Source organism: Anolis sagrei, chromosome 3 (assembly GCF_037176765.1).
Source record: "Anolis sagrei isolate rAnoSag1 chromosome 3, rAnoSag1.mat, whole genome shotgun sequence".
NCBI classification, from domain to species: Eukaryota; Metazoa; Chordata; class Lepidosauria; order Squamata; family Dactyloidae; genus Anolis; species Anolis sagrei.
This window is the reverse complement of record NC_090023.1, coordinates 23,226,981-23,249,198: the sequence shown is the minus strand read 5'-3', so window position 1 is coordinate 23,249,198 and position 22,218 is coordinate 23,226,981. Positions and strand designations below refer to the sequence as shown.

The 22,218-nt window shown below is 41.3% G+C and overlaps 1 protein-coding gene across 1 annotated transcript in view; it reads left to right on the top strand.

The window, feature by feature from the left end:
* Positions 1 to 542: 542 nt before the first annotated feature.
* Positions 543 to 22,218, top strand: part of TMEM123 (transmembrane protein 123) — a 33,738-nt gene continuing 12,062 nt past the window's right edge. Inside the window, exons 1-2 of the mRNA XM_060771052.2 lie at positions 543 to 822; positions 15,477 to 15,539. Of these exons, the coding sequence (XP_060627035.2) occupies positions 762 to 822; positions 15,477 to 15,539 (124 nt within the window). The 5' untranslated portion in view covers positions 543 to 761. The remainder of the gene's footprint in view (positions 823 to 15,476; positions 15,540 to 22,218) is intronic.

The window sequence follows — 22,218 nt, the reverse complement described above, 5'->3', positions numbered from 1 at the left end:
AAGCTTCCAAAGAAGGAGCTCCCACCATACTCCAGGGCAGAGAGTTCCACTACTGAACGGCTCTCACTGTCAGGAAGTTCTTCCACATGTTCAGATGGAATCTCCTTTCTTGTAGTTTGAAGAATCACTGGGTTGTTGATGGCTTTTCGGGCTATATGGCCATGCTCTAGAAGCATTCTCTCCTGATGTTTTGCCTGCATCTATGGCAAGCATCCTCACCTCACAACTCTTGAGGATGCTTGCCATAGATGCAGGCGAAATGTCAGGAGAGAATACTTCTAGAACATGGCTATATAGCCCCGAAAACCTCCAACAACCCACTGCATTAGGAAGGTTGAGAACCGCTGGTAGAGACTGTTCACTCTACATCTATCTCTCTTTCTGTTTTCTTCCTGTTTCTTTGCCTTCTTTGCTGTTTTGCTAAAACACAGGAAACTTGGGTTGTGGGTGGAGATGCCCCGAACACAAAGGCAAAGCGTGGTAGAGACAAAGGGCCAATGGCATGTCCTGGGAGGCCTCTCCTCCCCAGCCGGCCTCGCCCTCCCTTCCTCTTTCTCTCCGTCACGTGGGAAAAGAACCCGGGTTCGCTCTCAGCGCGCCTCTTTACGCACGGAAGAGAAACACTGCTGCCTCCGCGTGGGTTGCGCCTCCTCTCCCCTTCCTTCCCTGCCTTCCCTCCTTCTCCTCCTGATTTGGGAAGCCGCCTTCGGGCTCAGTCCATCGCCTTGTAAGGGAGCGCCCTTCTTCTCCTGGAGGACACCATGAAGCCCCTGCTTCTGCCCCTTTGGCTCGCCCTCTTCGCCTGCCTTTCTCTCCCGTTGGGTAAGTCTCGCTCAGCAAACGCTTCCTCTCCCAGGCGAAAAACAAAACATAACCAAAAGTTGGGTTTTTTAAAGTTCTGTTCTTTGCAGAATGAATGCATGAATGCCTCACTGATGCTGGTTAAAGTGAATATATTTTTTCATCTTACTGGCAATAGATTCCCACTCTTCCCACCACAAGCTGGAGGGATGCAAACTTGGAAGAAAGAGCGCATGGTTTGCGTCTTGTAGACTTTGCAGAATCCACGCCGTTTGGCATCACTTATGGCCCAGTGCTATGGGATCATGGGACTCCTAGGTTGGGTGAGGCACCAGCACTCATGGGCTACGACAGTGTTTCTCAACCTGGGGGGTCGGGACCCCTGGAGGGGTCACGAAGGGGTGTCAAAGGGGTCACCAAAGACCATCAGAAAACACAGTATTTTATGTTGGTCATGTGTGGGAAGTTTGGCCCAATTCTCTTGTCCGTGGGATTCCAAATGTTCTTTGATTGTAGGTGAACTATTAAGTCCCACCAATTACAACTCCCAAATGTCAAGGTCTATTTCCCCCAAACTCCACCAATTTTCACATTTGGGCATATTGAGTATTCATGTCAGCTTTGGTCCAGATCCATAAATGTTTGAGTGCACATTGCTCTCTGAATGTAATTGAACTACAACTCCAAAACTCAAGGTCAGTGCCCAACAGACCCTTCCAGTATTTTCTGTTGGTCAAGGGAGTTCTGTGTGCCAAGTTTGGTTCAATTCCATTATTGGCGAAGTTCAGAATGCTCTTTGATTGTAGGTTAACTATAAATCCCTGCAATTACAACTCCGAAATGTCAAAATACCACCCCCCAACCCCACCAGCATTCAAATTTGAACGTATCGAGTATTTGTGCCAAATTTGGTTCAGTGAAGGAAAATACATTGTTCATGTTGGATATTTACATGACGATTCATAACAGTAGCAAATTACAGTTATGAAGTAGCAATGAAAATAATGTTATGGTTGGGGGTCACTACAACATGACGAACTGTATTAAGGGGTCGCAGCATTAGGAAGGTTGAGAAACATTGGGCTACGACTTTGTAAAACTACAATTCCCATGATTCCATTGCATTGAGCCAGAGAAGCTAATTCCACAGTTGATGCGCCATCAGAGCAGTGGTTCTCAACCTTCCTAATGTACCAGTATTAAAAAACTCTAAAATTGGAACAGCAAAACAACAGAGAGGAAACAATCAAGGACAGCTAATCACCTTCCAACAAAAGATTCCCCCAGGTACTAACAAACCACACTAAAAAAATAAATGCCAGGCCATCATAAAATCATAGAGTTGGGTCATCCAGTCCAACCTTTTGCCAAGAAGCAGGAATATTGCATTCAAATCACTCCTGACAGATGGCCATCCAGCCTCTGCTTAAAAGCTTCCAAAGAAGGCGCCTCCACCACACTCCGGAGCAGAGAGTTCCACTGCTGAACAGCTCTCACAGTCAGGAAGTTCTTCCTCATGTTCAGATGGAATCTCCTTTCTTGTAGTTTGAAGCCATTGTTTCGTGTCCTAGTCTCCAAGGAAGCAGAAAACAAGCTTGCTCCCTCCTCCCTATGGCTTCCTCTCACATATTTATCCATGGCTATCATATCTCCTCGCAGCCTTCTCTTCTTCAGGCTAAACATGCCCAGCTCCTTAAGCTGCTCCTCATAGGGCTTGTTCTCCAGACCCTTGATCATTTTAGTCGCCCTCCTCTGGACACATTCCAGCTTGTCAATATCTCTCTTGAATTGTGGTGCCCAGAATTGGACACAATATTCCAGGTTTGGTCTAACCAAAGCGGAATAGAGGGGTAGCATTACTTCCCTAGATCTAGACACCATGCTTCTATTGATGCAATCAAATGCTGATCAAGGTGGTCAGTTGAAACATTCACACCTAACTCCAACAGACAAGAGTTCTTTGTCCCATCCTGCTCATTCCACAGATATATAACTCCAATTTCCCATAGATGCAGGCAAAACATCAGGAGGGAATGCCTCTAGAACATGGCCATATAGCCTGAAAAACCTACAACAACCCAGTGATTCCGGCTATGAAAGCCTTCGACAATACATTCTTCCTAATGTCCTTAATGCAATTCCTCATGTTGTGGTGACCCCCCACCCCCACCCCCAACCATAACATTATTTTCGTTGATACTTCGCAACTTTCATTTGGCTACTGTTATGAATCATAATGTCAATATCTGATATGCAGGATGTATTTTCATTCATTGGCACAAATACCCAATACACCCAAATTTGAATACTGGTGGGGTTGGGGGGGGGGGATTAATTTTGTCATTTGGGAGTTGTAGTTGCTGGGATTTAGAGTTAACGTACAATCAAAGAGCATTCTGAATTCCACCAATAATGAAATTGAATCAAACTTGGCACATAGAACTCCCAGGACCAACAGAAAATACTGGAAGGGTTTGGTGGGCATTGATCTTGAGTTTTGGAGTTGTAGTTCACCTACATCCAGAAAGCACTGTGGACTCAAACAATGATAGATCTGGACCAAACTTGGCACAAATACTCAATATGCACAAATGTGAATGCTGGTGGGGTTTGGGGAAAATAGGCCTTGGCATTTGGGATTTGGAGTTGCTGGGATTTATAGATCACCTACAGTCAAAGAGCATTCTGAACCCCACCAATGATAGAATTGGGCCAAACTTCCCACACAGCACCCCCTTGTCCAATAGAAAATACTGTGTTTTCTGATGGTCTTTGGTGACCCCTCTGGCACCCCCTTGTGCCCCCCCCCCACCAGGGGTCCTGACCCCTAGGTTGAAAAACACTGCTTTAGAGGGATGCAGCTTAGTAGGAAGGGGACTTTGGGCAGAAGTTGCTAGCTTGGACTTATTTATTTATTTATTTACAGCGTTTTTACCCTGCCCTTCTCATCCCCTAACTCTGAGGCTGAAGGATTCCGGTAGATAACGTTTTCCACTTCTGCATTTAGATCAATTGTATTGAACCCTCGGTCCATCTGTTTCAGATTTCAGAGATCTCCACAGTCCCTGACTGGGTCCATCAACACAGAATGAATATAGTTTGACATCACTTTAACTGCCAGAGCCCCCTGTGGCAGAATGGGTTAATGTGCTGGCAGGAATGCTGACCGAAAGCAGTTCAAATCTGGGAGTAGGGTGAGCTCATGTCTGTCAGCTCTAGCTTCCCATGTGGGGACATGAGAGAAGCCTCCCACAGGATGGTAAAACATCAAACATCCAGGACAACATCCTTGCAGGTGGCCAATTCTCTCACAGCAGAAGCGACTTGCAGCTTCTCAAGTCGCTCCTGACACACACCAAAAAAACCCTTTAACTGCCATGGCTTAATGCTATGGAATCATGGCAGTTTTCATCTGGTGAACCACCAGCATTATTGTCGGAGACATGGCAATTAAAATGGTGCCAGACTGCATTAATTTTACAGTGCAGATATATCCTTGCACAATCCCCCAGCATAGCTAATTGAAATGATGGGTGTCAGATCTGTGGGTCATACTGTACTCATATCCCTTTTGGTACATATTCAGATATGGATGCTTTTGCTTATGTATCCAAAATGTTATCAGTAGTCCCAGCCAGATTGCTGACCGGAGCAATGTAAAGGGAACGTATAACCCCCCTGTTACGCCAGTTCGACTGCCTGCCAGTCTACTTCCAAGCACAATTCAAAGTGCTGACTTTAGTCTATAAAGCTCTAAGCAGTTTCGGCCCAGCTTACCTGTCTGAATGTATCTCCCCCTATGAACCATCTCAGAGATTAAGATTGTCTGGGGAGACCCTGCTCTCAGTCCCACCTTCTTCGCAGGAACAACATACAGGGCCTTCTCAGTGGTGGCCCCTCAGCTATGGAACTCTCTCCCCAGTGACATTAAAACAGCCCCCACCCTCTTGGCTTTCAGAAGGAAAGTGAAAACGTGGCTTTGGGTTCAAGCCTTCGGAGAATAATTGCAGTGCAATAATAGATATGGAATATATTTTCTTGTAACCAGTCTGTCAGTTTTATGTAGCAGGTTTTGAGCGTATAGCTTCGAGGTGATGTTAAGTAAGCTGATTGGACAGTAGTTTTGTGGGGATTCAGAAAAAAAAGGTAAAAACGTGTCTGTGGCCTTTGGAAAATTGTGCAGTGCAATTAACAGATCTGGAATATATGGAACGACTTGAACTACAACTATGGATGGCATGATTTTAATATGGAATTGAATGTTTTTAAATGTTTAATATGTTTTTAATTGTAATTTAATTTTATTTTTTTGGAATTGTATGCATTTTAAGGCATTGAGTAATTGCCTCCGTGTAAGCCGCCTTAAGTCCCTTTCAGGGTAGAGAAAGGCAGGATATAATTTTATTTATTTTTTTGTTGTGTCAGGAGCGACTTGAGAAACTGCAAGTTGCTTCTGGTGTGAGAGAATTGGCCGTCTGCAAGGACGTTGCCCAGGGGACGCCTGGATGTTTTTTTGATGTTTTTATCATCCTTGTGGGAGGCTTCTCGCATGTCCCCGCATGAGGAGCTTGAGCTGATAGAGGGAGCTCATCCGCCTCTCCCCGGATTTGAACCTGCAACCTGTCGGTCTTCAGTCCTGTCGGCACAGGGGTTTAACCCACTGTGCCACTGGGGGCTCCAGGATATAAATAGGATAAGTAAATAAATGAAAGAATCACTGGAAACGAGAGAGGAAATGTCTCAGGGAAACCTCAAAATACAAAGCCATACAATAATAGAATTGAAAAAGACCACGTGGGCCATCCAGTCCAACCCCTTTCCCTGCAGGAATAGTCTCCCCCCCCCCCCCTCCCAAGATAGCCACCCAGCTGCTATTTATCTAATTAATGGACATTTTAAGTGGTCATGAAATGGTGATTTCCCATTGGGGAGGGAGGAAATGAAAACTATGGGAGAAAAATGGAATTGAGTTACCATGAAAAAGGCATGGCTGGCTGGAACATGGAATAGGAACATTGTGCTGTTTTTAGTTTTTAGTGGTCCCACTTGTTTTGCTTTGTTAACTTTTGTTGTAAAGCAGAGAGACCATGGCCTTAAATTTTACAGCAGCAAATGTTGTTTTGTACTTGTTGCAAAACAAGTTTGGAGCTTATTGAGTCACAATTTGTTCAGAGTGGGGGTGTCTGTGCTGCGTATTTATTAACCATGCCGCCAGTCATAAACAGTGCCTTTTTTTTGAAGAGCAGTAACATAAAAATAAAGGATTGTTACATTCTGTTGCCTCTGGTGAGGAGGTTTGAAGTGGCAATTCCAGCAAACAGTTCTTATGAAATCAAAGCAAAGGCCAGAGTTTGTACACAAAGCTGGTCATATGGGGAATAATGTGACTTGGAAGCAAACTCCTTCAGTTCCCAGAAACATATCCATTTTTGTGCCAAAAGTAGTCTTCATTAGCCTCATGCCTTCCAAATGAGCTGGACTACACTTCCCATCATACCAAGTCAGTATATGTAGGACTGCGAGAAGATCCAACCAGTCCATCCTCCAGGAAATAAAGCCCGACTGCTCATTGGAGGGAAGGATACTAGAGACAAAGTTGAAGTACTTTGGCCACATCATGAGGAGACAGGAAAGCCTAGAGAAGACAATGATGCTGGGGAAAGTGGAAGGTAAAAGGAAGAGGGGCCGACCAAGGGCAAGATGGATGGATGGCATCCTTGAAGTGACTGGACTCACCTTGAAGGAGCTGGGGGTAGTGACGGCCGACAGGGAGCTCTGGCGTGGGCTGGTCCATGAGGTCACAAAGAGTCGGAGACAACTGAACGAATGAACAACAACATATGTATTGTTGAAGGCTTTCATGGCCGGAATCACTGGGTTGTTGTAGGTTTTTTATTTCGCCTGCATCTATGGCAAGCATCCTCAGAGGTAGTGAGGTCCTCACTACCTCTAAGGATTCTTGCCATAGATGCAGGTGAAACGTCAGGAGATAATGCTTCTAGAACATGGCCATATAGACCGGAAAAACCTACAACAACCCAGTCAGTATAGTCAGTTGCCATGTTGGCTGGGGCTGGCAAGAGATGTAGACCAGCACTTCTGAAAGATATTAGTTTAGTAAAGCCAGCCCAAGGTGCCCCAGTTATGGACAAAGTGCAAATGTTGTAGAAGATGCAGCAAGCTTGTTTTCTGATGCTCCAGAGACCAGGGGTGTGGCTACATCGTAGAATTAATCTGGTATGACACAACTTTCACTACCATGGCTCAGTTCTATGGAATCCTGGGGATTATAAATTTGGTCAGGCAACAGTACATGTTGGCAGAAAATACTGAAGACCTTGTAAAACTACTGCTACAACAACAGTAAAAACTTTATTTATATACTGCTCCATCTCCCCGAAGGGACGCAGAGCGGTTCCCAAGTAACATCACAAAACATACAAAGTAAAACAACATAACCACAAGATTAACAAAACAATGTAAGCATAAAAATTGTTGCCATCACACACATATATTAAAAGCAATCCTGCCTGTTCAAGTCAATTAAAAAATTTAAAATGCCAGGACAAGACTTGTGCAAGCCCAAAAATTCTAGGGGGCCTGGGAATTAAGTGCAATGCTATGGCAGGCAACAATTATATTAGGTACGGGTCTGTGGCTGTTCATTCCAGGGCCGATTAGAGAAAGTGATCTGGGTAATTGGTAGGAAGAATAAGGCCGTATTTGACAATGTGTAAGACTGAGTTAGAACTGGTCTTCAAGCTCTTACGGAAGGGTGGGGAGGGATGAGGCCTGTCTTATTTCCCTTGGAAGGGCGTTCCAGAGACGGGGGGTCACCACCGAAAAGGCCCTTTCTCTCTTCCCCACCAACCGTGCTTGTGACAGAGGTGGGACCAAGAGGAGGGCCTCCTTGTAAGATCTTAGAGTTCATGCTAGTTCATAGAAGGAGATGAAATTGCGGAGATAGGCGGGGCCTGAACCATTTAGGACTTTATAGGTCATCTCCAATAATTCCATAGCATTGAACCAAGGCAGTGAAAGTGATGTCAAACTGCATTAATTCTATAGTGTAGATACACTCTAGGACACATAGCAACCAACTGAAACATTAGGAAGAACTTCTTGAGGGTAAAAGTTCAATAGCCATCGAGCCTCCTCTTTTGGAGGTTTTTAATCAGAGACCAGGTGGCCACCTGTCTGGAGTGCCTTGATTGTGTTTTTCTGTGTGGCAGGTAGCTGGGCTGGATCCCCTTTGTGATTTCTCTGTCATTCTAGACTGGGTACAAACTGGAGCACACAGAGTGGATCAAGCTAGAGGAGTGTTTCTCAACCTTCCTAATGCCACAAACCCTTAATACAGTTCCTCATGTTATCATGACTCCCCCAATAAAATTATTTTCATTGCTACTTCATAACTCTAATTTTGTTACTGTTATGAATCATAATGTAAATATCTGATATACAGAATGTATTTTCATTAATTGAACCAAATTCGGCACAAATCTGCAATACGCCCCAATTTGAATACTGGTGGGGTTTGGGGGGGGGGATTGATTTTGTCATTTGAGAGTTGTAGTTGCTGGGATTTATAGTTCACCTACAATCAAAAAAGAGCATTCTGAACCCCACCAATGATAGAATTGAACCAAACTTGACACACAGAACTTCGATGAACAACAGAAAATACTGGAAGGTTTGGCGGGCTTTGGTGTTCAGTTTTGGAGTTGAAGTTCACCTACATCCCGAGAGCACAATGGACTCAAACAATGATGGATCTGGACCAAACTTGGCATGAATCCTCAATATGCCCAAATGTAAACACTGGTGGAGTTTGGAGAAAATAGAGCTTGACATTTGGGAGTTGTAGTTGCTGGAATTTATAGTTCACCTACAATCAAATAGCATTCTGAGCCCCCACCCCCATGATAGAATTGGGCCAAACTTTCCACACAGAAACCCGATGACCAACAGAAAATACTGTGTTTTCTGATGGTCTCTGGCGACCCCTCTGACACCCCATCATGACTTCCCCAGGGGTCCCGACCCCAGGGTTAAGAAATGCTGAACTAGGGAATAATTTGAACTAAATTGTAACTCACAGTCATGAGCCCCTTGATTCTAATTTTGAAAGGAAGCCTTAAGAGATAAGAAGAGGGGAAGGGTCTATGTAGTTTTCATTGCATCTCAGTCATAAAACATCATTGAGCTAAGAGCGTCTTCAGTAGGAAATGCAGTGAGTTTACACAGCAGTAAGTTACAGTTGGTTGAACTCTGGCTTGTGAATCCTAGCAACCTTGTTGACTATTAAACCTTGTTTTGTTTTTACCATGGCATACTCCTATTTTGAACCTGAATCTTACTTTGTTTCTCATGTATCCATGCTTACAAAATGAAAAGAAGCAGACCAAAAATTAGGAAAAACAAATTGAGAATTGGATAGTTATCTGCAGAACAAATCAAGCCTAAAAGGCACACACCAAGGTTAATGTAACCTATATCTTAACTTCAGGTGCATTCTAGGAACGCAAAGCACCACTACTTTTCAATTATACTTGACCCAAGCCTAAAGGCACCAGATCTCATCTGATCTTGGAAGCTAAGCAGGATGAGTCTTGGTTGTCCTCAGATGGGAGACTGCCTATGAATATTAGATGCTGACGGTTATGTTTTGGCACAAAATCACCTCTTATTTATTGCCTTTTTGTTGTTTATACGTTCAGTTGCTTCTGGCCACCCCCAGTTCCTTCAAAGTCAAGCCAGTCACTTCAAGGATGCCATCCATCCATCTTGCCCTTGTTTGGCCCCTCTTCCTTTTCCCTTCCATTTCCCCCAGCATCATTGTCTTCTCCAAGCTTTCCTGTCTTCTCATTATGTATTTATTGTCTAAGAAAACCCTATGAACTTCATGGGTTGCCATGAATCGATGGCAGCTTAAAGGAACATACATATACATTCATAAATTTGATTAATTCATTTTTGGTGTCTTTGCTACTAGTTGTGTCAAGATACAAGCATCCATTAAGTCATTGGAAGGGCTTTTGCCAAAATGAATTATCCTTACTCTGAAGAGGCTTCTAAGAAATTAACCTTTTCCAATTCCAGAGGACTTATTTTGTAATAGAGTGCGTGACACTGTTAAGACATTAGCTAGAAATTTTTTACTGTATGCTCTAAGAAAATGGCTTCTGCTTTATGTTCTCCCTCTTTCAGCAATATATCACCCTTTCTCTTAACCCTTGAAGAAATTGTGTAAAATTCTAACCTGTACTGGAATGCACTGCAGCTGAGGTTTATTCTTAGCAAGGTCATGGGCACTATCGGCTCTGGGTTATTTTGCAGCTTTACAACATCTTATGGTTTATTTAGGCAACTGAAGCACTTTCTAGATGTAAATATAACTTGTACCTGTGTCTAAGCTGATTCATGGCCTAACCCTAAGGATCAAGTTATATTTCATACAGCTTGTATTTTGTAGGCATGCATTTCCAAGGGCACGGCCATGTGAGTCTCTTGTGGGAAAACAAATAAAAAAGTCCTTCTGCATCTGTTGAAGTGGCCTGTACCAGAGTACAGGCCACTTCAACAGATGCAGAAGGACTTTGGAAGTTAACTGAGGGTGCATCTGTATACTGTAGAATTAATGCAGCTTGACCCCACTTCAACTGTTGCGGCTTCACAGGAGTCGTAGTTTTGCAAGGTATCTAACCTTCCAGCTCAACTTACCTATCCGAAGTTATCTCGCTCTATGAACCATCACAGATATTAAGATATTAAGGCCCTGCTCTTGGTCCCACCTCCTTCGCAGGTATGGTTGGTGAGGATGAGAGACAAGGCCTTCTCAGTGGAGGCCCCTTGGCTGTGGAGCTCCCTCCCCAGAAATATTTGATCAGCTCCTTCCCTTTTAGCCTTCAGGAAGAAAATTAACACATAGCTATGGGCCCAAGCTTTTGGGAATTAACTTCAGTGCAATAAATGAACAAAGAATCTGTGCAATAACATTTTGGAATGGCCCTGGACTACGACATTGGATTATGTGATTTTAATAATTGTTTTTATGTGTTTTAATTCATTGTTTTTAATGTAGATGTTTTTATCAATTGTATGTTATTAAGACATTGAATTGTTGCCAGTATGTGAAAACGCTATGAGTCCCCTCGGGGTTGAGAAGTATGGGGTATAAATATGGTAAATAAATACATTCTCTGCCAAAGAGTGTTGGTGCCAAACTACAAATCACAGGTCCCATAGCACTGAACCATGGCAATTAAAATGATGTTGAACTGCATTAATTCTACAGTGTATATCAGTGGTTCCCAACCTTTTTTTGACCAGGGACCACTGTCCAACATTAGTACCAAAAGGGTTACGAATCAGTTTTTGGTTAACTTTATATTCAGTTTGGTTATTTAGAGCACTGATTCAGAAAATTGCATTAGTTAGACCATATCAGCTCTAGTTTCTGATACAGAACATATGCCATCCAGTAGTCACTATCTGCTTGCCCACATAAAAGCATATTTAATAAACCTTGGCACTATAAGAGATTTTTGCGACACCAGTTACTCTCGTTGCAACTGTGTGGTAACGGTGAGGCCATGGACCATATTTTAGTTTTTGTGGACCACTGGTTGTCCACAGACCACAGGTTGGGAACCACTGGTGTAGATGTACTCTACGATCCTAATTTCTGACTCCAGTGGAGTTTACCTGCTGGAACTAATTTCATGTCTGATTAAGCTTAATGTGTGTGCATTCTGCTACAAATTTACCATAGTGCATAGTTATTACAGTTATTACAGATTGATGTGCATTTGTTATTTATAAAGGTGTCAGAGTCAAATAATAGAAAATAAAAAGATGTGTGTTAGAGTTTTGGTGTACTGACTCCATTCCCATGTTTGCAGGTAATTTATAATAACATTGTGTAATAAGCTAAATTCTACTTGCTGAACCCTCTCCAGAATTTTACTGGAAATTTGGGAAGACTTCTCTTTAAAATTAGAGTAATCAGTTTGCTTCATAAAGTCATCAGAGCGTAGTTTGTTTATCAATGGTGGAAATTCCTGAATTGAAGCAAGAGAGGAAAGTAATAGGGAGAGATTTTCAAAATGTCATAAATATTACAAAAGATATCTGAAGAACTTCAAAGGTATTTCAGAAGGGTGGTTTAGAAATTGAGCTTAAGACCTTGCAATCTTCATGTGTCCTGCAGCAATTGAACACTGATCCCTTGCTGGAATTCTGGAATAAAATGCAGATAGCATGAAGGCATTGTATGAGCACATTATATGAGGGTGGGATAGTTTTGAATTATGTCTTAGCATGTAGAGGAGAGCAGGTTTCTTATAATTTTGGACTTGCAGAAAAGATCGTCTCATGTGCAGCTTTTCTGTAGTGACAAAAGAACTTGTTGAATTTCTGTTTAACTGAGTTTTTAAAACCAATGCACTGCTATCGAGTGAATCTAGCAGTTGTACTTCCTTTATTTTGTAATAGTGCTTGCAGGTTCTGTGCAAAATAATTGTCCTACTCTTAAAAGACTCAGAGCTGCCCCCAAGACAAAAATGTTGCAAACACAATACATAAATGCCTAAAATTTCAAATACTCAGAAGAAAGGCAGTGAAGAGGCAAAGGAATGGCCAGGTAGGAGCAAAATAAACTCTTCCCTTGCTTAGTTGCCAAAGAGCAAAGATACCAGTGAGTCGCACTTGTTGATTTCCTTTCTTACACGACCTCTTCATATCTCTTTATCTTACATTCATGTTTTTTTCCTGTTCTGTTTTTGGGTCAGCTTTATCAGCGAACTTACCATATACCAGTGGTAGGTTACAGACATTTTTGGCAACTATCCAAGTATACTGTTCTGTGCAGAGTTGTGGTACAGAAATTGTGTGTAGTTGGTTCTTGAACACTAGCAGATTGATATCATTTGTGGTGAATCTGTAAACTATTGCTCATTAAGCTATGATTTCTGGTTTAAGACAGGATAGAGAAAATGTTTTAAGACAGAGATAGAGAAAGTGTTGCAGTTCCAAGTGTTGATGGATATTGTCTTGTAAATCTCCACTGCTGGCAAAGGTTTATCCAGTACAACAAAACCAGAAGAGCTAGATGCTTTGAGTACTGCTTGCAGACCAAGATATAAAACTAGGATGTGATTTAATTCCTAGTTCATATGTCATCACAAACTAGGAGACATTCCATGAAGCCAAGATTATAAAAGGAAGGGCAAGGAGAGGCCATGAAGACACAAGGATCACAATTGGCCTTCTAAGTGATTGTTTGGCTGAAATTCTGCTGACATAGCTGAGACGAAGCAGATAAGTAAGTCGGATGTCACTGAGATCTACTCCAAAAAAAGTTTGCACAAGGTCTCTTTCACACTGCACAATTTGAACATTTTATAACACTTTTATTTTCATTATTTTATCCTAGAATTTGTAGTTTGGTGAGATGGTAGAGCTATCCGCCAGAAACGTCTAAATACCCTCACAAAACTACAAATCCCAAGATTGCATGGGGTGTATACAAATTGAAGTACAACATGACTCCCTTATCTACGGATTGGATATCCATGTTTTCACTTATGAATGCTCCAAAAAAAATCCATTCCTGAAAGTTTTTGTAGGCTTCTCTAAGTCTTCCAGTGCAGTTCAATGGTATGCTTATAGAATCATAGAATCAAAGAGTTGGAAGAGACCTCATGGGCCATCTAGTCCAACCCCCTGTCAAGAAGCAGGAATATTGCATTCAAATCACCCCTGACAGATAGCCATCCAGCCTCTGTTTAAAAGCTTCCAAAGAAGGAGCCTCCACCACACCCCGGGGCAGAGAGTTCCACTGTTGAACGGCTCTCACAGTCAGGAAGTTCTTCCTCATGTTCAGGTGGAATCTCCTCTCTTGTAGTTTGAAGCCATTGTTCCACGTCCTAGTCTCCAGGGAAACAGAAAACAAGCTTGTTCCTCCCTGTAACTTCATTTCACATGTTTATACATGGCTATCATATCCCTTCTCAGCCTTCTCTTCTTCAGGCTAAACATGCCCAGCTCCTTAAGCCACACATCATAGGGCTTGTTCTCCAGACCCTTGATCATTTTAGTCACCCTCCTCTGGACACATTCCAGCTTGTCAATATCTCTCTTGAATTGTGGTGCCCAGAATTGGACACAATATTCCAGGTGTGGTCTAACCAAAGCAGAATAGAGGGGTAGCATTACTTCCCTAGATCTAGACTTCTGGTTCAAGTATAGTCAAAATATAGACTCACTATTATCCACAGTTTCAGGTATTCAACAAGGGGTCTTGAAATATATCCTCACAGATACGGAGGTCATATTGTAGTATCAAATTATTATAAATGTACAGTGTGAAAGAAACCTTAGATTGTATAGTTTTGGTCAAAAAGCATGTCATACACATCTTCCGAAAGAAACTTGGTTGCATGTAGTAGAACTGATTCTTTTCCAGACAGTTTTGTCATCAAAGGCATTGTGCATGGTGGTGTGGAAATCCCATTCAGATTTAAGCACAGCCTTTCAGCTAAGTCATGAAGATGTTCTAGGGTGGAAGCATGAGGCTGTCATTCTTTCAGTCAGATAGCTTGATGTTGGTTACTTTAAATCCAAGCTAGTGGAGATAAATGTGGATACTCCAGGTTTCACTAAGTATAGAAGGAATATAGAAAAGAGTCGTTTTAGCAGAACTTGAAAATGTACTTATGTGTCTGGTAGCTGGGAAAACTTTGGGAGTTGTAGTCCAAAAAATTTCTTATTCCCTGCTCTGATTTTTAGCCCCACTGACCTTAGTGGGACTTCCTTTCTTCTCCTCAATTGGGTGAGTGTTACTCAGGAGACATCTCCAATTAGTAGTGGATAGCTGAGTGCGAAAAACAGTATGACTCCTGCATCCAGGGCAACCCTTGGCATTTTCAGACCGGAAGTCCTTCATTTCAGTAGGGTTTACTGTTACCCATGATTTGCATATTTGGGAACATATTTCCCGTTGATACAGGAACTGTATTGTATTTTGTCCCTTCGTAATGTTATAGTTATATTATCATTACTTTGCTTTATTTTTTAAAAGTTTTAGTAGTAGTAGTAATAATAATAATAATAATAATAATAATTTATTTTTATCTCACCACCATCTCCCTTAAGAGACTCAGAGAGGCTTACCCACAATAACAGTGCAGACAATGAACAAAATCATTACGTAACAACAGAAACAAATTAAATCAACAAAAAACACTCATCAATAAAAACAATGAATCAATATAAGAACAGCAACCTATCAAATTAATAGAAACCATCCTCAATGTTTTAACATTGTGGGCCAGCACATAATTGATTGATTTTGATTTATTTTTCACTTTAGTATGACAAATTGTTTCGTCTGTATGTTGTTTTTAACTTACACTGTAAGTTCCCTTGGCTTCTGTAATTGGGAGAAATACAAGATATTAAAGAAAGAAATGCCAAATTTTGTGTATGTAGGGGATAGTCACCGAGGCGATTGTTAGTAATTTTTGAGTTGTGTAAATATAATGTATGGTGTTTGAAATGTTTGTGGAGCTCTCAAATAGTTCTGTAGAAATTGTTAGGAGCATCAAGATTCAGACCTTTGAATGGGGAAAGTAATGCTACTATATAACATCTATATTTGTGTGTTGTTTCAGTAAAATCTGATGAAAATAATCCTGAGACCCCTCCTGCGCTTCCTTCAAATTCTTCAATAACAGGTAAGTCATTTCTTAGCCTCTGTTCCTTCCCATTCCAGTGTCTCCAGGCACAACCTGTATCTGTATGTACTAATACAAACTAGTAGAATAATAATTAATTAATAACTAACTAATAAAAGCTTTTTTTTCAATGACAGCCTAACTGGAAATTCAAATTGTGGAAACTTTTTTTAAAAAGCTACATTAGGACACATGCTTTTGGGGGGTTCCATTTTAAGACTACCCTTGCTGACAGGTGCAGATCTTCAGGTGGTTTTGTGCTGCAGTTCCCAACAGGCAGATTTTGGATTTTATTTTATTTTTTACTTCCAAGCTCCTAAGTGATCATGAGCTGCAGCCACAAAATTTGGCAGTTTGGGACTTTTGGTTGTATATACTTTACCATTAAGCAAAATCTCCAGCAGTGCCTTTAAATTTCTCCCTTCCCTGTTAAAATCAAGCCACCATCCCTCCTTGTTTTAGATGTCAAGAACTCGTGGTTGGGGCATGTCTAAGAATACATTACTTATTATCATATCTTACTCTTGAATTTGGACTACCCCATGGCTTAGCAGAAGTGACTACAGTCTTGGATTTGGTTAGCTAGCCAACTTCTGCATTATTACACTGACTACCTGCTGCAATGCAACCTGAGCCCTGCTACATGCACAATGGAGGACCTCCTTGGGGCAACACCAGAGGCACTCCAAGTGGCCAGATACTGGTCAAAGGACATTTAATCAACTACCAAGCTTGCAAACTTTGTGTTTTGTCTGTTTGTTTTGTTAAAAATGTAATATAAATGTCTTGTTGCTCCTGACACGATAGATAGATAAATAAATAAATAAATACAAGATGATATTGATCTGGTCTTCTTCAGCCTTGGTCAAATCACAGAAGGCGCCAAGATAATTCTGTTGGCTGAAAGAAGAAGAAGAAAAATCTGTATTAGTGTAATATTTTGTACTCCAATTTAAAAGTTGCCAAAAAGTATTTATAGCTTTCACATTCTCTTAACTGGATCTTAAGTAAACCAGGGGGAGATGGAAGGAGGGGAAATGGGCTGACTTGAGATTGAAGTCTTGAAGTCTGCATACTCAGAATAGGTTGTGGGCAAGTTAAGCTGAGCCCCAAGGATTTTAGAGAAAAGAAACTTACTTACTTAGTGCATCATAGGGGCAACACTGTAGGTAGAACAACAGAAATGGGGTGAATGGTCACCCTCCAAAGGCACATCAGAAGAGCTAAGTTTTCAGATCTTTCTTAAAGGCTTCTAGGGTGGGGGCTTGCCTAATCTCACCAGGTAGTGAATTCCAAAGTCTTTCTCCCTTGTTCCCACAAGTCGTGCCTGTGATAGAGGAAGGGGCGAGAGGAGAGCCTCCCCAGAGGATCGAAGGGATCGTACAGGTTGGTGGAGGGAGATGTGGTCACGAAGTTAGGCGGATCCCAAACCGTTCAGGGCTTTATAGGTAATAACCTGCACCTTGAATTGGGACCAGAAGATGAATGGCCTACAGATATAGATGAAGATACAGCCTCCAGCACCTGATGTTGTGGTATCCCTTGGTGGTCTCCCTTCCAAGTACTAACCAGGACTGATTCTGCATGGTTTTGAGATCAGACAGAATAATGCTCAGTAGAGTAGAAGGCGGTAGGTTGAATTGGGGGGAAAACATCATGGGTGATTCATTTGGTATGCATCAAAAAAACAAATTAAGCTCCTTTCCGATGTATTTTTTGGACCTGCCTTCCTGTTAGAATGTTAAGAATACGACTTGACATAAATCTCTTGTTGCAAATCACCAAGATATTATTCTGTTTGATACTCAGTGAAAAATCACAGATTAGATTCCTGCTTTGTTGTTAGTAGAAAAAGCATAATTAATGTTATGATTCATTTGCTGAAAGATTGACTCTTTCTCTCTCCAGTTCTGTATGTGTTTATTGAACCCTTTATGCCAAGGCTATTGCATTATGAGCAAAAAGGGGCTGTTGGTTGTTTGGCTTGCTTTGACAAACAGTTATTATTTATTTTGTTGATCAGTGCCCAAACATATATCTCCGATTTCTGCATTTGGATGTACAACAAAGAGATCGAAGGCAAAAGGAAACCACACATAAGTGTTTCATCATGGATTCATTATATGCTTGGAAAGAGCCACGGTCAGGCAGTGTGCCACATGCAAGTCAGAGCAAGTCATGGTGCGGTTGATCATTCCTTTCCCTTTTCCCAGAAAAAACTAGTTGACTTCTATTTTGGAGTCATTCATGTTTCCCTATTTTTTATTTACCTTTCTCTTTGAAAACAGCTCAGCACTCTGGATGAATTCATAAATGGCGTCGTGCAGATTTAAAATGTTGTTTTTGAAAACATATTTTGATTTATGCTACTGTTCTTAAAATCCACATTAGGGAGATGGGTATGGTTAGCTTAAATAAGATTAAGAAGGGGAGCTGATAGCCATGTGTCCCTTATATAAAATGGCAAAGTCAGGGTTTCCTTTGGGGATTGATTGTGAAAAAAGATGTATTTTCTAGTCATGGATGGCTGAATCCGTGGATACTGAAACTGTGGATATAGAGGGACAAATCAGACATAGACTTAAATAACTTAAAGCAGCATTTCTCAACCTGGGGGTCGGGTCCCCTGGGGGAGGTCGCGAGGGTGTCAGAGGGGTCACCAAATACCATCAGAAAACACAGTATTTTCTGTTGGTCATGGGGGTTCTGTGTGGAAAAATTGGCCCAATTCTATTGTTAGTGGGGTTCAGAATGCTGTTTGATTCCAGGTGAACAATAAATCCCAGCAACTGCAACTCCCAAATGTCAAGGTATATTTTCCCCAAACTCCACCAGTGTTCACATTTGTGTATATTGAGTATTCATGCCAAGTTTGGTCAAGATCCATCATTGTTTGAGTCCACAGTGCTGTCTGGATGCAAGTGAACTACAACTCCAAAACTCAAGACCACTGCCCATCAGTGGGAGTTCTGTGTGCCAAGTTTGGTTCAGTTCAGTCGTTGAAGTTCAGGATGCTCTTTGATTGTAGCTTAACTATAAATCCCAACAACTACAACTCCCAAATAACAAAATCAAATACCACCACCACCACCCAACCCCACCACTATTCAAATTTGGGCATATCGAGTATTTGTGCCAAATTTGGTCCAGTTAATGAAAATACATCCTGCATATCAGATATTTACATTACAATTCATAACAGTAGCAAAATTACAGTTATAAAGTAGCAACAAAAATACTTTTATGGTTGGGGGCCATCACAACATGAGGAACTGTATTAAGGGGTCACGGCATTAGGAAGTCTGAGAACCACTGACTTAAACTATGTAATTTATTTTTTAAACAATTTCACTTAATTTCATTTTGGTATGTGATGTATCCCACAAGCAGTTTTTGGAAATAAATTTGGGGCCTGGAAGATGCCACTTAGTGCTACATAATATGCAGTTCATCAGTATTTTATGGAAGTTTTATATTAGTGCCAAAATCCCGTAGGGAATGGGAACTTGGCAAGGAACCGCTGAGAAGGATATTGTTATTGCTTCCCTTCCTGCAGGTGGTTGTCCCAGACGATATCAAAGTCAACTTTCTTGTTTTGGTGTAAACAAAAAGTTACAAAAGTATGGCAGCCCAAAAGGTATCATGGTAAAGCAGAAACTAGTTTTATGGAGATCCAAAACCAATTTTCTTGTTTGTGCAACAGATATGTCTACAGGTCTGTTTCGTGTGAGGTATGTGTTCAAGCTTAGAAAACCTGCGATAAAGGACCACAACTCTCAAGCCGGTAGTCTTGCCCAGCAAGGCTACTTGCTCATACTGGATTCTGGTAATTGTAAACTAAGAAAATGAGTTGTGAGTTTAACTTTTATATATATACTAGTTGTCCCCTGCCACGCGTTGCTGTGGCCCAGTCTAGTGATCTGGAAAATAAAGTGTCGGTTTCTAATATATGTAACTTCATTATGCTTGTAGGTATTTCTTGTTGTTTCTTTGTTAGTGTTGAGGTAAAGATTGTCTGGTTTGCATACTCTGGAACATGTAACATATAATTGTCCTTCTTTAGGGGTCCCTTTCAATTCTATGATACTATGTCTGTGTGTGTGTGTGTGTGTGTGTGAATCATATCTATCTATATCAGTGGCTGGATAGCTCTTCATCAGGAGGGCTTTGATTATGTTTTTTTGCCCTGGTGAAGGGAGTTGGATTGGATGGCCTTAAGTATTTTCTCTTGGTCATGGGGATTCTTTGTGGGAAGTTTGGCCCAGATCTGTCATTGGTGGGGTTCAGAATGCTCTTTGATTGTAGGTGAACTATAAATCCCAGCAACTACAACTCCCAAATGACAAAATCAAAATTTCAAAATCAAAATGTCAAGATATCTTTTCCCCCAAACTCCATCTGTGTTCATATTTGGGCATATGGAGTATTTGTGCCAATCCATCATTGTTTGAGTCCAAAGTGCTCTCTGGATGTAGGTGAACTACAATTCCCAAACTCAAGGTCAATGCCCACCAAACCCTTCTAGTGTTTTCTATTAGACATGGGAGTCCTGTTGCCAAGTTTGGTTCAGTTCCATCGTTGGTGGAGTTGAAAATGCTCTTTGATTGTAGGTGAACTATAAATCCCAGCAACTACAACTCCCAAATGAAAAAATCAAAACTTTTTGAGTGAAGGACATACATTGGGTTGTTAGGTGTATGCTGTCCAAATTTGGTGCCAATTCGTCCAGTGGTTTTTGAGTTCTGTTAATCCCACAAACAAACATTACATTCTTATGTATGTATGTATGTATATGCATATGTATATGTATATGTATATAAAAGAAAGTATTGAAATCATGTGTTCAATAAAACTCAGTCAAGTCTGTCCTCTTTTGGGGGGTTGCTTTATCTGCCTTTAAACTCTGATTGGCAAATGTGTTTCATGTATTCCTGTATTTCATCCATGCTTTGCAAAGGAGCTGACATTCCTACTTGCGACAAGGTGAGTACTTCAATGAAAAAGCCCTGCGGTGTTTCAGTATTAAGCAATACTGGTTTGAACTACATTTTGGAGGCCATTAAACAAGTGCTTGCATCAAAAGAACATGATGAAACCTGTTTGGGGATGCGTGCAGTTTCATTTCTGAAACCGCAGCTGTTCTGTTTACAATGTTCTCCACAACTTCCTTTTTGAAAATCAAAAAGCTGCTGAAAAATGCACTAGAGTTGCATTTTGCAGCAACACTTTAGTGTCAGTGCCCCCATTTCAACTGTAATTCCCGTTTTCCAACTGCAAATGAAGATTGTGGTTTAACATTGCTTTTCCAGATTGAAACTAACATTCCTATATACGTGACAACTGTTGTGAAATGTATGACAACATTGTCATGTGAAAAACTCTTTTTTTAAAAAAAAAAACATGGTTTCTGTTAATGATGAATTAGGGTGCATCTACACTGCAGAATTACTACTTTGATTGCCATAGCTCAATGCTGTGAAGGCATGGGAGCTGCAGTTTCACATGGTTTTTGGCCTTCTCTGTCAAAGAGTGCTGGTGCCTCATCAAACTGCACATACCAGGATTCCAAAGCATTGAGCCATGGCAGTTAAAGTCATGTCAAACTGCATTGTTTCCACAGTATAGATCAGGCATGGAAAAACTTTGGCCCTCCAGGTGTTTTGGACTTCAACTTCCATAATCTCTAACAGGCTACCAACTATTAGGAATTGTGGGAGTTGAAGTCCAAAACACCTGGAGGGCCCAAGTTGGCTCTTACCGGGTGCAGATGTACTCTTCATTTGCATACCTCTGTTAACAAAACCTCTGGCAAAGAAGCCCCTTTTTACAAAGTGTTTTTAAGTCCTTGGGCTCCACTTTTCTCCTTGTCGTCTTGTCTAGCTGGAAGCTTTCTAGCAGCATTTGGCACTGGGAGAACAGTAAAAGAAGACTGGCTGAAGGAATGAAGACCTTTTGTGTCTACAGTGCATGAGTTGTGGAAAATAGATTTGCTCTAGCCAATTCTACTCTTGTGCATGCTTACCTAAAACACTCAAAATAAACATAGGCTGCCTCCAGAATCCCTTGCTGTGCATGAAGGACTGGCAAAGTAGAGAGAAAAGGAGAAAGCAGATAGGTTTCCATATCCGAATTGGGATTCAAATGATCAAACCACTCCACCACACTGACTCTTTGCAAATGGAAGTTGAAGACCCAACTTTTTGAATACTCTGGATTTGCATGTTTTGCATCAGTGGTTCCCAACCTGTGGTCTGTGGACCACCAGTAGTCTGTAAGAACGAAAATATGGTCAGTGGTCTCACCATTTCTATATGATTGCTTCGAAACCATACAACAACATGAGCAACTGGTCTTGCGAAATCCTCTTATAGTGCCAAGGCAACAGGGATGTTGGGAGGGAAGAGGTTGACTGTCCATGAAAGATTGCTACTACCACATCTGCTCTAGATTATCAAATTTGGTTTCTGTGGGTGAGCAGATGGCGATTACTGGAAGGCATATGTTCTGTATCAGAAACTAGAGCTGATGTGGGTCTATCCAATGCAATTTTCTGAATCAGCACCCCAAATAACCAAACTGAATCAAAAGTTGTCCAAAACAGATTTGTAAACCTTTTGGTAGTAATGTTGGAGAGTGGTCCCTGGTCAAAAAAAAAAAAAAAAAAAAGGTTGGGAACCAC